This window comes from Myxine glutinosa, chromosome 6, assembly GCF_964187855.1.
Source record: "Myxine glutinosa chromosome 6, kmMyxGlut1.1, whole genome shotgun sequence".
Taxonomy (NCBI): Eukaryota; Metazoa; Chordata; class Myxini; order Myxiniformes; family Myxinidae; genus Myxine; species Myxine glutinosa.
In genome coordinates, this window is record NC_136266.1 from 180,596,473 (window position 1) to 180,609,549 (window position 13,077).

The window sequence follows — 13,077 nt, forward strand, 5'->3', positions numbered from 1 at the left end:
GCAAAGATGCACTGATTCGATTTTGAGGTCACAGAGTCAAAGGTCAGATGTCATGTTATGTGAAAAATACTGTTACCATGACAATTTGTGAACTAGTGATGGGATTTGGACCAAAGTTTATACAAGTATGTATTATGATGTAATAATGTGACCAGACGTCGCGACGTCAAAGAGTGCTGTTCTGGTTCTGTATGAATTGTTCTGCTTTGATCCATCGACCACATATCAGAAATGAGATTAACGGTGTATCTTTCTGGCTTCAAAACAGCACTGAAATAATTAAATATTATTGCCTCGAACATTCTAAATATAATATGTCCAATAAAGTAGGAGTCTGGTCGATTGGCTTATTGCATACATGTACAATTGCCAATAGTGGTTGCTCTGATCAATATGTAATACGTGTTCGAAAATGCATGTGCATCATTCTATGATGAATATTTAGGAAAAAAGGAATAAATGGTGGCGATATTTTTGCACATGTCATAATTGCATGTGAAAGTTTACTCACAGCCAAAATGTAACTGCCCACAGGTGTGTGTGTGTGTGTGTGTGTGTGTGTGTGTGTGTGTGTGTGTGTGTGTGTGTGTGTGTGTGTGTGTGTGTGTGTGTGTGTGTGTGTGTGTGTGTGTTGCTATGGGTGGGGTGACACAATCACCCTCCAGGTAATGTTTTATTAAAGACCAAATATGCTGGATGTTTCTCGAAGTCACTGAACTTCTGCACCATAACAATGTTTTTTAATTTTTTTTTGTATACAAGATCGAGGCTCGTGAAAGAGCTAAAAATTTGACTTGATTAAAATTAGATTAAAACTAAAAATTGAATCGACTCATCCTGGGGATTAAAGGGCCTTGACTGAAAGCAGATGATGGTTAAACCAACAGGATATATCAACTAAAAGCTCCTCCGTTGTTATGTTAACAGAAACCATGTGCCACACCAGCTATTGCTACATGAATGCAGACCATCACCAACAATGTCTGCCTGTGGTCCACACCATTGACTTTTGGCAGTCTGTGGATTGCTCGAGGTTTATCCTTCGTTGAACTACCAGGATGTTTGATTGACAGCACCATGATGTTTCAGGGAAACGTCAACTGGTTTAGATCATTCTGTTTCATATTAGATCATCATCAATATCGCCATCATCACATTGGGTATTGAGATGATATGTAATTTTGAAATGAGAGGTAAACCATCAGCAGTTTGATTAATTATTACATATTGAACATTTTAAGGATCATCATTAGCTTTGGTCACACTCAGAGATAAACCAAACTCAGAGCATTACTTAAAATGAAATGAAGCACCTGACAAGCAGCCTCCGGGACAAGGTGTCCACTCGCTGAAGGGGGTGAGCACACAGTCCACGGGGCATGGAATCGAACAATGCTGCTCTTGGACAGGACGCAGACTCTTGGGACACCTGCACAAAAAGAATTGCGTCAATCTTCAGACTTTGCAGGTGAGATTTCATGAGACATCCTGAAATCTCAAATCAGTATCGCCTTTCATGATGTAAACAACCAATGCGAAATGGCTAATTGTAACCTGGCATATGCAACAGTGGATGAACATGTGACAGAGTTATTACGAAAGTGAGTTCTGATTGTTAATGGAAAATGGAGATGTATTTTTAACATTCCTTTGCAGACCAGACATCTAAAAACAGGCAATCTGTTCAAGATAATTGCCTGTCATCTGGTGCAATCATCTAAGATAGTTGTGTGGAGCACATTCTACAATAAATGGCAGAGGCAACACTGACGGAAAGGATCTCCCAAGATAGAAGCTCACAAGTTGGCTACCCGGATGCTAAGAAAAGAACACTCCTGGATTCATGGAGGGTCATTAAATTGATACTGTAATGTGACATCACAATTGCTTGGGATTGGCTCCATTAAGGGCCTCTCGAATGTCACAATTCGGGTATGGCAGCCAAATCCTGATCGCAACTGGGCCCTTTTGGGCACCACGCTCGACGGAGAGAAAGAGAACGCCGCACGATTTGGAGTGTTTGTCATCTTACTATAATTCACCAAATGTCTGTCTGTCTGTCCATCCGTTCGAAGGTACCGCAAAAACGGCTGAACCGATCTCAACAATATTTTGGGTGGGTAAACCTGGGACCCCCTGGAGTAAAATAGGCTATATTGTTTTTCCAATTTCAGCTTTGGCCTCCATCATTTTCAGGTTTGGACTCCCGCATAACATTATTTTCCCGGGTGCCGCACAAACGGCTGCACCAATCGCTGCACGGCTGCACCGATCGGACTCGGTGACCTTGGACAAAGACCTTTTACAAGGACATGGGTTGAATCCCTGCTTGAGAGAATGCCAACCCCCTCCCCGCCATCACAGTCATCTCTCCAACTCACAATCCCACGAGATAAAGAAGAACCAAAATAAATAAAATAGACGAAATAGACTAAATAGAATAGAAATAAAATAAAATAAACAAAATAGATAAAAGAAGGACCAAAACCAATTATCTTCTTTTTGATTCGTATATAAACATCATTAAAAGTAAATAATGACTTTGGCCAAAGTTCAAACAACATGAGTTTAATCTCTACATGAGAGAATTCCACATAGCTATTTGGGCGGTGTATAAGCTAACAGATCGCTGTCTCCATCGATCTTGCCACGGCTTTAACACCTATCAGCTCAAAATCCTTTTAACTGTTGACTTGGTAGTTTTTACAATGAAGGAAACATTAACAATGTTGTTAAACGTTTATTTTTAGCCGCGTCGCAGACGCTGCTAAAAGAGTGCCCTCTGCTGTTGTTGTTGTTGTTCTTCTTCTTCTTCTTCTTCTTGTTCTTGCAGAGAAGACAAAACCTCAAAGCTCCACCCATTCTGGGAACCATAGCTCCACCCATTGTGGGAGAGGCTTCATATAAACAAATATCCACCATTTTATTAACTCGCATAGCTTTGAGGCCTGTTTTGTAGGCCCGTGGTGTCTTCCTCTCTCACACAGTTTTATTTCAAATCAAATTCGATATATCATTTCATTTTTCACAGTCGCTAACATAGTTTTAGACTCGGTTGAAAAAAAACGGGAAGAAAATCCGATGAAAGTTGCCCTTTATAGAACGAAATGAATTCTCAAAGGCCTGTAACTTCAAGTCCATTGAGATATATTTTTTTTAAATCGCGGCATGGTCAGTCATACACCGCCCGAAATAACAGACGGGAAAATGCCGAGATATATATATTTTGTTTAAATTGCGGCATGGTCAGTCATACACCGCCCGAAATAACAGACGGGAAAATGCCGAGATATATTAAAAATTCGTCCATTTGATGACAATCGTCACGATGAAATATTTAATTTATACGTCGTCACAATAATGTGGAGAGAGGAGCATAGCTTCGTTCACGTGTCGCCACATACGGGAAATTGCCGAGATATATTTTTTTTAAATCGCGGCATGGTCAGTCATACACCGCCTGAAATAACAGACGGGAAAATGCCGAGATATATTAAAAATTCGTCCATTTGATGACAATCGTCACGATGAAATATTTAATTTATACGTCGTCACAATAATGTGGAGAGAGGAGCATAGCTTCGTTCACGTGTCGCCACACACGGGAAATTGCCGAGATATATTTTTTTTAAATCGCGGCATGGTCAGTCATACACCGCCTGAAATAACAGACGGGAAAATGCCGAGATATATTAAAAATTCGTCGCCACACACGGGAAATTGCCGAGATATATTTTCACTTTGCACAAAAATAACATCAAGTAATCGAATCAATAGGAATGTCCTGTGCCTATAACATCGACGTTATAGGCACAGCTGCATCTAGGCATTGTGTAACATCGACGCGGCTTTTGTTTTAGTTAAAACTTTTTGTACTTGTTTTTATATTAATGCTATTTAATTTGTGATTTGAGTTTTGCTGTTTGGAATGAAAAAAGAGATATCGAGTTCAAGTGAATGACGACATGCCGTGATGGTTTCTACTTTCTGAACGTGAACTTCGCGGATCGCCATATGCAGATTCGCCACGGTCCCACGATCGATGTTTCTATACGTGAACGTACCAGTTTGTTTGCGAACGGGTACGTTTTTCATGGAAGTCCTTCACGAACTTGCTGTCCATGTCTGATGTGCGACTGAAGGTGCTACAGGAATGTAGAATTTATTGGTTTTATCCTTTAGCATTCGCTGTATCTGCATTGTCTGTTTGCTTCCGGCCTCCCACCCGTGCGTAGCACAGGTATCTCACTCGTTATTTTAATACAGCAGCTGAATTAAGTGGAACTGTGGGAGAGTAAGTAGTGCAAAGTGAGCTGGACTTCAACTGCATGGTCTATTACAATAATACACCAAAAAATATTCTTAAAAAACTGCCTGTGCTAAGAGGATAGAATGTGTGGAGCTAAAACCTAAAGCGTAAAATGATGGGCATGCAGAAAAAGCAATGCAACATTTATCCGGAAACAGAGGCGTCATTGGCTGCGAGCTACTTTGCTCGATCTGTTTAGGTCCACTAAGTCATAACTGCACTCACATTAGAGTTCTGAAAGATAAACCATGGTGGCAGTTTGAAGGACAGTTGCATTGCAAGCATTTTGCCCAAAACACTTAAGCTAACCGAGAAATGAGAAGATAGTGATAAGTGTGGGTGTCATCCTATTTCCGCGCACAGCAGGGCCTCGAAGCCATAGTAGCCCCACACGACATTTAGCCATTTGTGCGCGTGGGTCGAGGACGGGGGTCTCGAGAAACCATCTCATTTCATGGCATTTTGTGTTGAAGCTTTTTATGACTTGCTCCCGAGATGTCTTTTCCAGGAGGGGGGCGAGGTGTCTCCATTGGGTTTATGATTCTAATTCTTATTGCTGGAATTATTTTTATTCAGAATACCTCGTGATGAATTACTTTGGGGGTTTATACTTGTGCAGATTTATCATTTATATTGACTGGGTGTTACATGAAATGATATTTCATAGGTGGCATACTCCTCTTCATATTGTCACATCATAAGGGTTTCCATTTGTGGCACAATTTGGTTAATCTGTACAAAATATTGCCCGGATGTTTCTTTAGAGGCAGGGCATTGCATCAAAAGCATGGACGTTTTCAAAGGGACAATTGACCTGGCTGTGGAAATGAAGAATCCCACTGCGTAGAGAGGTGTTACGGTCTGTGACCTTTCTTTTCTCTCTGATGCAGCTTCTGCCTACTGCTGGGACCTGCATTGGGGCCTACTGCTGGGCCTGCATTGGGGCATACTGCTGGGCCTGCATTGGGGCCTACTGTGGGGCCTGCCTTGAATACCGTGCTTAATTCGAACTCTCGCTGCGGGTCCTCCAGTTCGGAGCCCCGACCTTGCCTCGAGTTGATACTGGAGGATACAGTACCACTCACATCCTCATCGTCTGGGTCTCTCCTCTTCTGACATCTTCAGGACCACCGGACTGTAGGTCCTCTATTGGGACTTGCCGGATTCCGAGGGGTTCCCTCAGGTCACCCCGGTCCTTTACATGAGCAGCACCCTCAAGCTCCCTGGCTGTCTCCTCCTTCACCCTCGTGCTGGCCTAATCTGGTTTTTCCCTCTCCTTTTCCTTCTTTGTTCTTTGTTTCCTCTTCCTTTATGTGTAGGAATAGATTTCCGATTGTTATAACCTATAAATAAAGCCGGTTTGATCGCATGCTTGGCTTGGTGTGCTTCAGGCCGTAACAGAAGGCAATGGCAAACCCCCAGCATATTTATTGTCAGGAAGCTGCTTCAGCAGCACAGAACTTCCTATCAAGCAGAAAGGTATATAATATACTAGGAGGTGTACCTGGCATTGCCTGGCATCAATTTTATTTGTTATTTCCTCTTTTTTGTGGGTGCCGAAAACACTTCCCTACACCTACTAAGGAAAATGTATATTTAATCTATATAATAATACCGTAAGGACTCGACTTTGTTATCCCTTTTACGCCGCACCCAGTGACCCGATGCCCACGGCACTAATGGATTTACGATCTACGAACCGCGCTCTTTGTTTATCACGTACAGCCATACTCGAAAAATCTGAATTAGCCGACGTTGGGGCCCAAAAGCATCCGATTAACTGCCGATATGACGCCATCGTATTGGCGTCTGCTGGGCGAAGGCGAAGCAAGCCGTCCACTGAGTGGACAATCCAGAGCATGCATTTGTGCCGGTGTCGGCAATCGTTGTTCATATACGCACTCTTCATTCTCATCTTTCTTCCTAACTCTTACTCGGACAAGCAAATCCCCTATGCCATCCATAATGGTACACTTTATCCATACACCACATCCTCCCTTCCGTGGATGTTCCACGGGTTTCGGCTAGTATTACAATAACACACACACACACACACACACACACACACACACACACACACGAATCGGGAATAATTTAATATTACCTTTCACATAGCTACTAAGGTCAGACACTATAGAGCAATTTTTTAAAATCCCCAAAAATATTTAACTTTTCTTTCAAAATTTTCAATTTTTGTCTCTAAAACATTCCCTGGCACTCACTGATGGTCCTCTGAAAATTTGACGAAGATCCGTTCAGCCATTCTGAGAAAAATGGCGACACACAGACGGACACACAGACAGACGGCTCTCTTATAGTATAGATTGATTGCATCGGCAGGTCTCCGCCAACCTGTCTATCGGAACCAACAGCATCTATCTTCATCCCACCCTATTGTTTTTCATCCTCTTCTTATTCACTGCCATCCCAGTCAACATGATGGGGAAATAGCCATAAATCACAAAGCAAGTCAAACAAGCATGCAGAACAACCCTGAGTGAAATGAGCAGATAAACGAGCGAAAGAATGGGATGCGAGACAGTAAACAATCAGCGCAATAGTAGCATGGGGCACAATGTTTTTATAAAAGACAAATCACAGAAATGAAAAACAGAGAGCGGGAGGTAAAAACCGACATACAGAGCAAAACTCGAGCTGAGTGTCAAAACTCTGACTGTATTAGGCAAACAAAAGTTCACTAACAACATTGACTCATTTAGCTTCATAACAGAGTTTCAATGCCAATGAAATTCCTCAGCAGTGGGAGCAGCATGGGACTCGTGGCTGCATCATTGTCACCATAATGAACCACAAAATGCTTGCAAAACAAGAAGCAGAAATAAATTAGGAAATGATAGAATGGGGATACGGGAGCAGGAAAAATAGCACGCAGGAAGGATATTGAGAAGCAATGAGATGAGACCAAAAACTATGGAGAACAGGTACTCAACATACACTCAAGGGTCTTGTATCCTCACCTGTTAGAAAAAACTTGACCCATTCCGAGATGGATGCATAAGACCTGCCGGATCTTACGACCAGCCCCACATCTAGACCCGGTTTCTGCCGTGTCCCTCGAGTCGTTTCTTGGTAAGGTGATTGGGGCGCATGCCGTCCAGGGACTGGATTGCCACAGGTGGACAGCGCATGGTTGGAGTCGGCAGGGACGATGGTCGAACAGACCCGTCGGGGATGGGCAGAGTCGTCCATCTATCCAGAAAGAATGAAGGGTCATAAGAACTTTATACTGCATTTAAAAAAGGGGGAAAAGCACAAGGTGATTGACCTAGTGTGACATGAAGCAGAGAATGTAAACTATGAATGGTTCAATTTTTTTTATTTTTTTTTATTTACAAAATCTACAAAAGAAAACCTCAGATTTTATTTGTGTCTTCCTCCATTTTCAACTCTGGGTCTTCAATGGCATGTTAGTGGAGTATAAACCAAAACATGGACCTCGTTTTCATCTCAGCGACACACCACACCACTTTAAGAAAATGGAGGAAGAAAGCAATTGTCTAAAGCACAGCATTTCCAACTTGTCAAACCACAAAATGTCACGAAAAGCACCCTGTTGTAACCAAACACTTAGTGAACATAACCTTTGTACTGTGATTTAATCTCGAGATTCCCAATCTCCAAAAAGCCTCATGAGGCTTGTTAAGAAAAGATGTCCGCAGCGCTTATATGTGATAAAGTTATCATTGTGGAGTTGGTGATGGCTGCATGCAAACGAGAGCACTTTGCTCCTTTCCTTCTCTCCAAAATGATCCAATCGGGATTTCTCGAGCAAACATGGAGCAGAGATCCAACCAATTAGTGCACAGTTTTCCTCGGCACAATTCCATCCGTGACATTATTTCGAACAGCTCCGCCCAAAGCCAGAAGGATTAGGTCATTTGACCTTTGACCTATAAGCAGATACACTTGTTGTATTGCCATTATTATTGCTTTTCGAATTATTCATTTGCTTCTGGTTGTTTTAGTCGAAAATGACCGAATCTTTCTCGATTTTCTTTCCGCTTATGTAAGAGAATGAATGAGATGTAACCAAATCGCCACGAGGTCCCTCTATAAACCTCTTAGGAAACGAGCCGTGAAACAATTATTCACCAGTAATAGTGACATCATCATTAGGTCTTGTAATCTATATATAGAAAAGAAAGTTTTTGTTTGTTTGTTTGTTTGTTTGTCTGCACGCGCTAATCTCCTGAACGGTGAAAGATAGGAGGAAACCTCTGAAACCAAAAATGTCGGGACGGGCCCCGGGAAGGTTATAGGCTAGGTGGCGAGGCCGGTCGAGGCCCACTTCGGCCGGGCCGGGCCCATTTCGCAATAAATCTTCTTCTTCTTTCAAAATTCTCCTGAAGTACAACTTATGCACTTAATAGGAATATCTGACTGATTGCAACACATGCTTTCAAAATTATCTCTCGCGGGGCCCGACAGAAGAAAGAACAAGGAATCGTTGAGCACTAACTGATACTGGGCTCGCGTCAGACTTATGTACAGAAGATTAAATTCATTCAACAAGAACCTGGGCAACGCCGGGTGCATTCAGCTAGTCGACTATATAAAAGAGCTGTTGGTCTGTCTGTGTGTTGCCATTTTTCTCAGAGATGGCTGAACGGATCTTCTTCAAATGTTTAGAGGCCCATCGGTGAGTGGTAGGGAATGTTTTAGAGAAAAAAATTGAAAATGTTGAAAAAAAAGTTAAATATTTTTTGGGATTTTAAAAAATTGCTCTATAGTATTTCATCTTTGTAGCTATGTGAAAGGTAATATTAAATTATTCCCGATTAGTGTGTTATTATAATATTAAATATACATTTTCCTTAGAAGGTGGAAATATACATTTCCTTAGCAATTTTCCATCCCCCCCCCCCCCCCCCCCCCCCAAAAAAATAATAATAATAATGGCTCAATTGTGCCTAAACCTTTTTAAATTAATGACAGTTATATACAAGTACACTTTCGCATAAATAAATACAAAACAATCACCAGACATATGAACACAAAAAAATCAAACAATTCCGGAAGTGTACGAAGTTGGGAGAAAGGCTTCTTCTTTTTCCTGATCGGCATCACACTTAACTCAGAAACGTGATGAACACCACATTCACCAGCATATATTCAACGAAAACGTGATGAACTCCCTTCCACTCCCCCCGCCCGGTTATAAATATAAATGAACAATAGTTTTGGGAAATACCGTAATTTTATCATATTTAAGTAATATAATTTAGGGCTGGCAGCACACCTTAGAGGTATGCACAATTTGTCTTTGGGCTGTCTACCCTGGACTCGAATGTCGACCCAGCTATAAAATGTTACCCGGGTGTTCCACATGGAGAGTGATGCAATCATGTGTGTGCGCCATCCATTGGCATGACGATGAGCGGGAGTTCACACCTGCCAGTACTGGCCGTTGGTGGGAGTTTGAGATCACACGGTACCTTTTGTGAAGAGTAGGCAAGTTATATGCAGCCCCCTGGATGAATTATACATTTTTGAGAACTTCCGTCGAACGTTGAATGTGGATTTTGTCAAAGTTATCTGCTGAGTTTGTGTTTACCCGCACCGTCCGTCGTTTGAGGTATCACTCAAGGACCTCAACTCAAGGTTTGACCCTCAACTCAAGAACCTCAAGAACCAAAAGACCCTCAAGAACCAATCTGATGCTGTATGACTGGCTCTACGTGCACACCAAACAGGCTTTAGTCACTGTCGTGCATACAGTAGTTGTATAAGATTGCTTATTCAATGACAAGTTAAATTCCTTTTAAATACAAAGTCAAGGCTTGTGGGAGACCGAGACCACAGAACTGATCGGGATGAAACAGAAGAAAAGGAACAGCAGGAAGAGAGAACAAGAGAATGCATGGAAAGGGGGTGCCAACAGCAGGGCCGAAGGACAGAATAGACTGAGACGGACAAACATGGGATGGGGGTAAGAATGACGGGTAGGGGAAGATGCAGGGGGTTAAGATTGATACAGGAGCAACCTCTCAAAAAGGAAATGGATGATGATCTGAGATAGTGATAAACAGCTGGAGAGAACGAGGAGATTGAAGAGAATGTGGAAGTTGCTTCCCCAAGTGGGAAAAAAAGAGGAAGAAATCAGTGAAGGTGAGCAGTGATTTTAGAATCAAGTCGTTTCACCAGAAGGGAGTTGATGATAGACCATATGTGCCCTGTGGAAACATTGGGGGGGACAGAGCACGGAAAGAGCAGAAGGTGCAAGATCAGAAATGAAGTCAGAAGACAGGGAGACCACTGACGTGTCTGCGATGACAAAGTGATAGGCCCATAGGCTAACCTTGATCGCAGGAGATTCCAATGATCTTGAAGGCCTTGGTTTCTATGGCATCAAGCTGAGCAAGGTATGAGGCAGCGGTATCAGCCCAGATAGGCCATGGGCCACATATGGTCCACGAGCATCCCCCCCACCTCTAAACCAAACCAACTTTTTTTGAAGCCCAGAGGCATACTAAACACGATTCCAAATGTTACCAAGAAAAATTTAGGGATGCAATGCCCATTTCGGCTCAACAAAGTAGGGTACCCTCATAATTATGCCGACGCTCTCCGACGTCGACCGAACTTTGACTACTGATTATAATCTTCCACCAGAGGCCTCAAATAGCTCCTATTTCAATATATGATATACCAAATGAAAGATTATGAGCTGTTCTTTTTGAATATGTGGTAAATGAAACTATTGGGACAACTAGTTAAATAAACAGCTCTGCGGAACACAATAATTCAACCCGCGACTGCTTCTTCAATGAAATATTGGTATTTATTTCACAATCAGATTTTTTTTACATTTATTTACATGGAAACTTTTCAATGTTGTATTAATCTCTTCATCGTGTATTACATTTGCTTTCAGGCGATACCTTCATATTTTTTCTAACAAGAGCCAATCTGAAATAACAGCCATTTGAATGTTTTAGATTCAACGTTTTGGAACGTTAACATGTACTATATTAACAATCCAGTTGCACAGCAATACCTATATTACATAACGTTTTTATATGCATATATACTAAACTGATTTTAAATTTCTTTTGTTGAGAATACAAGATACTAAGCAAACATGTTTATTTATTTTAATCAATAGTTGTGACTCTATCCAATATGGCCATCACATAGTGCCAAAAATCGCTTAACCCTCAAAGCTTTGACAAAGAGAATGTACACATATTCTGCTAAACATGTTTGTTACACACACAATACTAAAAAAACCACACACACACACACCCCTAAACACACACACCTACACACACACACACACACACACACACACACACACACACACACACACACACACACACCAATAAGCCGTTTGCCCGGGTGTGGTGCCCACAGCCATCGGCGGTCACAGACACACAGACATTTCATTTTGAATTATACATATCAAATATAACATAAAACACAGGAACACATCTGGTTAATCAATTACATTATAGACAAATTTGAAACATGGATAAACATGATTTAGTGTTCATTCTATGTCACTGTCTGTTTCATCTCCATCCAGGGTACTTACTGTTCTCAGCCATGAGTGCATCATCATCATCATCGTCGTCGTCGTCGTTATCGTCGTCGTTGACTGTACCAGGAGCAACGGTACGGGCTAGATCCGAGAGTTGTGCAGGCAACATAGTTCCGTCATACCACAGAGGTTCGAGATGCTCGTCTGTTTGTGTCCATCCGTGGCCATTGTGTGCCAGCGGAACATCAGGTTTAGGGATATGTGCTCGTTTCCAGATTCCCACTTGATAGTTGACTCGCGCAATGTGCTGAAGCAAGCTTCTTCTACAGGGAGGTAAAGTGGCCATGTCGATGTTTTGTGAAGGCGTTAGTATCTCATCACGAGCACATAGCTCATTTATCCTGAGGAGTCGCAGGTCATCCACTTTTAAAACCCTTGGTCTACCATAGATGGCACATGTGAAGGCTTCAAGGTCATCCAGAAGCTGTGAAGGAATGTCCCAAGTATCACCCAGCTGTGCCAACACTGGAACATATCGAGGGATTTATCAGTATTCAGTAGTATCAGAAGTATCAGATTTATCAGTAGTTATCAGAAGAGGGGTATCAGTATTCCATCAAACTGCGAATGAAGGCCAAGTAGGTGGATAGGCATTCAAGTGTGCCAAAGATGGACTTCTCACATCAGAGGATGCCCGGTGAGTGGCTGGCTTTTGAAGCCAACTTTGAAATGTGGCTTGCCAAAGAAAGATCATGACTGATAGTGAGAAAAAATAATTTGAGTGACAGAACTTCTGCAAGAGGGTTGTTAAGAAAGTATATGGGAGGGTTTGCTAAACGCTCTTTTTGGAGAGAGCGTGAATACGTGGGATTTCTCAGGATTGAAAAACATATTTCATGTGTTGGACAAACTTGTGATTAGGTCTGATAAGAGTGAAGAGGATGCTGCCTGTCCATTTTAACGATGAGGGGTGTCACAGCAGAGGGGGGAGTCATCAGCAAATAGATAAAGAGGATTTTCCAGAGGGTCGGAGAGATCGTTCATGAAGATTAGGAATAGGACTGGGCCCAAAACAGTGCCTTGGGCACTTCAGCTTGGCAGGGAGAGGAGATGAAAGGATTCCGTTGAGAGCCACACATTGCCTACTAGAGTAGAGGAAGTCAGGAAGCCATGTGCACAGTGGAGTTGGCCTTGGATGCCAGAGGCAGAGAGTTTGGAGAGTAAGGCAGGATGCCAGACTGTATCGGAAGCTCAAGTTTATACTTTG

General features: G+C 42.2%; 1 protein-coding gene across 1 annotated transcript in view; it reads right to left on the reverse strand.

Annotated features, from left to right (window-relative positions):
- The window catches only part of LOC137429512 (thrombospondin type-1 domain-containing protein 7A-like), a 665,061-nt gene that overhangs the window by 582,885 nt on the left and 69,099 nt on the right, over nt 1-13,077 (reverse strand). The window contains exons 3-4 of the mRNA XM_068119458.2: nt 7,288-7,519; nt 1,314-1,429 (exon numbers count right to left, since the gene is read on the reverse strand). Of these exons, the coding sequence (XP_067975559.2) occupies nt 1,314-1,429; nt 7,288-7,519 (348 nt within the window). The remainder of the gene's footprint in view (nt 1-1,313; nt 1,430-7,287; nt 7,520-13,077) is intronic.